The following is a 3,010-nucleotide window of genomic DNA, read 5'->3' as shown; positions in this document are numbered from 1 at the left end:
CTGCACTTGGGAAGGAGATGGAGCGTGGTTTAGTGAGGGGTAGGGGCATGAAGGGGGGCCGAGAGCGGTCCTCAAAAGACTCCACTCTGGCTATACCCCTGTTGCTATAACTCTTAGGTGCACCTTGCCTTCTTTGCCTCTCTTTATAAAGCAGAAATGTGGTAGGTATTTCTGAGTTACGCTGTGGATTTCCCACACAGGACTGAAGCTGTGGGGAGCCACTTGTACTCCTTCGATCAAGCTCCAGCACCCGAATGGGCCCATGGTGACTAGATTCAGACGATGACCTGGAGGAGCGGACACTACCATCTCCACAGGCTTTGCTTTCCGATTTTTTCTTAAATGTTAAGGCCAAGAAACGTTTAAATGAAGTCTTCTTCTTTTTGGGGTTGTCAGGAGATTCATGTTGGATTAGAAGTGATGGAGAGCTTTTGGTCACAGGCCTCTTAGTTATGTAAGCTAACTCAAAGGGTGGTGGGATATCAACTAGAGATGTAGGTGTCGACACGCCACTGGAGGACTGGTGACTTCTTTGAGAAAAGCTTCCAGAGGAAGTAATCACACAGGGCAAAGAAAGTGTGTCATCTTTTTTTTGCAATCTGCAGTCCTCTCTAGGAGATTTCTCACCCTCAAAGTGCCCTGAGAATGGCAAATCTCTGCCCTCATCAGAAAGCAACCGAGGAGAAAGAAGAAAGCGCCTTGGCTTCAACGAGGGAACAATTTGGTTTGCCTCTGTTTCATCTGAAAGCTTGGGCTGTGGAACTCCATTCTGGTCCAAGGCCACAGTGTAGTAGTCATGAGACTGGTACTCAGTGCCCGTCTCTTCAGGCACAGTCTCAGGAACATATCCAGGTACTTTCCCAGAGAGCGAGCGAGATCTCGTCACAATGCTCTTCCTGTCCAGAGAGATAAAATTCTCACCTTCGAAGTCAAAGCCAGCCTCCTCGTAAATGTGTTCATCACTTTCTGTGTCTGAGTCCTCAAAGAAAGGCACAATATGACAGTCCAGCTCTTCAATATCCTCTTCAAACGCTTCTGTGGTGTGGGCAAAAACCACGCGGTTTGTAAGTTCTGGAGTTCTGCCTATATCCAAGTCAGCAGGAACAGTGATGTTGCAAAGTCTGAGACGTGGCTGACAGCTATTCCTCTGACTTAAGAGAGCTTGACCCCTTCTTACTGATCGTTCTCTTATACTTTTGCCCTTGGTTTTCCTCTCCATGTTTATCGGCTCATCTTCATCTCCTATCTCAACGTAATCTTCAGATGACACACACTCCACCTGCTGATCTTCACCATCGTTGTCTTTGATATCAGCATAGTCATTCACTTCTTCATTTTTTGCCATCTCTTGACCCTCAGAAGCAGGATGAGAGGCATAATTTTCTAATTTTGCCTGTTCCTTCTCTAACTCTGCCACATCATCTGATGATACGTAGTAAGGCTCTTGGTTTGACGTTCCCTCTGTTGCGATCTCAGAGTCCATTGGTTTCTCATTGCTGGACTCATCATCAGTGCATCTTGCTTCTGGATCAGAGGTACATGTCAAATCACTTGGCACAACCTCTATGACAGAGTAGGGCTCAAATGCATCTTCTGTCTCCTCTGCAAACCTGAAACGTCCAGATGGGTCTTTCGTAGCACGTTCAGCTTGCCAAGTACTGTTGTCATCCAGTGTGCCAATGACATCATAAGGGTATTCCTCACATAGTGAGGGTTGACTGCAGGTTGTAGCCTTTGAAGAATGTCTAGTCTCATCTTCTTGTGCCTCATGAACGCATTTTACATCTGCTTTAGTGTCCTCTTCATGCTGATTACTGGCACAATAAAAACTGTCTGATGGTGGTTCCTCAAACTCCTCATACAGACTTTGAGATTCACTTACAGGCTGATCTATATTTAGTGTCTCATTCTCAGAAAATTCACAGATGTCCTCAAGTACATTATACGCATCTTCTCCATTCTCAGCTGGCTTGATATCATCAGAGTTTTTGCTGAGGTCCTCATTTGCTGAATCAAAAATTTCATAGACCACTTTCGATAAATCTGAAGAGACTGCATGCTGTACTTCAGTGGCTTGATGAATTTTACCTTCATCCTCTCCCACGGTTTCATCCACAGCCATTTGTAATTCTTCCTCTATTTCATTATAGCAACTTGTGTCATGGTTAGTGTCATAATTTACAATAAACTCTTTGTCAGATAAGTTGTTTTCCACGTCATCATCTGTACAGTTTTCTCTGGATGTATCTGCTTCATCCTGTGTGACATCTGATTCGTTATCCTGGTTCAGCTCCAATCTGTCAGAGGATGTAATGTCCCCATTGCCCACAATGCTTTGGCTAACCTCAGAGGCTAGCCTTGGTTTTGGTGCCACAGGAGGTTTAGGACCTCGGGTGGAGGGACAAGGCCTTGACATCAGGGTGGAGCACACAGTTATAGTCAAATGGCTTTGTCTTTGGTTGATAAGCTTGGAATTGCTTCTAAAAATCTGCAAACAGAAAGAGTGAAGAAAATTACATTTCGATGTTGAATTGGATATCCTTGCCCTAGCAATAGAAATAAGTGAAATAATCTACAAACTGACTGACAACATGCCATTATGAGCTCCTTTAGAGCAGCATATTGATTGATCTACATTGACCATTTGATTGATGAACTGCAACCTCTGAACTTAGAACATAATGAAGTGATTATATGCTAACTCCATTCACAACGAACAGCATTTTCACAACCGTAAAAAAAAAATTATGGAAATAACAATGGAACATGGAAATAATAGCAAATAATAAGATCCCATCCATTGATTTCAAAGTGCATCTTCTCAAAAAGGGTTAACCTGAAGGTCATTTTTGGTGAAACACACCCTTTCTGTTAAAAAAACTCATACACCCCTTGTCTTTTCCTGTTATTTGCTACCTGCCTTGACGCACGTCCTATTAAACTCACCATGCACTTGGTGCTCACCCTGCTAAGATGTTGTTTCCTGACACAACTAATTAACTATTCCAGC

At 43.5% G+C, this 3,010-nt stretch overlaps 1 protein-coding gene across 1 annotated transcript; it reads right to left on the bottom strand.

Moving 5' to 3' along the window:
• Window positions 1-6: 6 nt before the first annotated feature.
• Window positions 7-2,484, bottom strand: LOC107577666 (uncharacterized; the record flags this gene model as incomplete). The annotated part of the gene is made up of 1 exon (XM_016263713.1): window positions 7-2,484. A coding segment is annotated over exon 1 (2,410 nt), but the record flags the coding sequence as incomplete, so codon positions are not given.
• Between the last annotated feature and the right edge of the window lie 526 nt (window positions 2,485-3,010).

The sequence above is a fragment of the Sinocyclocheilus grahami genome, unplaced genomic scaffold (genome assembly GCF_001515645.1).
Source record: "Sinocyclocheilus grahami isolate Dianchi unplaced genomic scaffold, SAMN03320097.WGS_v1.1 scaffold6802.1, whole genome shotgun sequence".
NCBI classification, from domain to species: Eukaryota; Metazoa; Chordata; class Actinopteri; order Cypriniformes; family Cyprinidae; genus Sinocyclocheilus; species Sinocyclocheilus grahami.
Note: the sequence above shows the minus strand (reverse complement) of the source record. Positions and strands in the feature narration are given on the sequence as shown.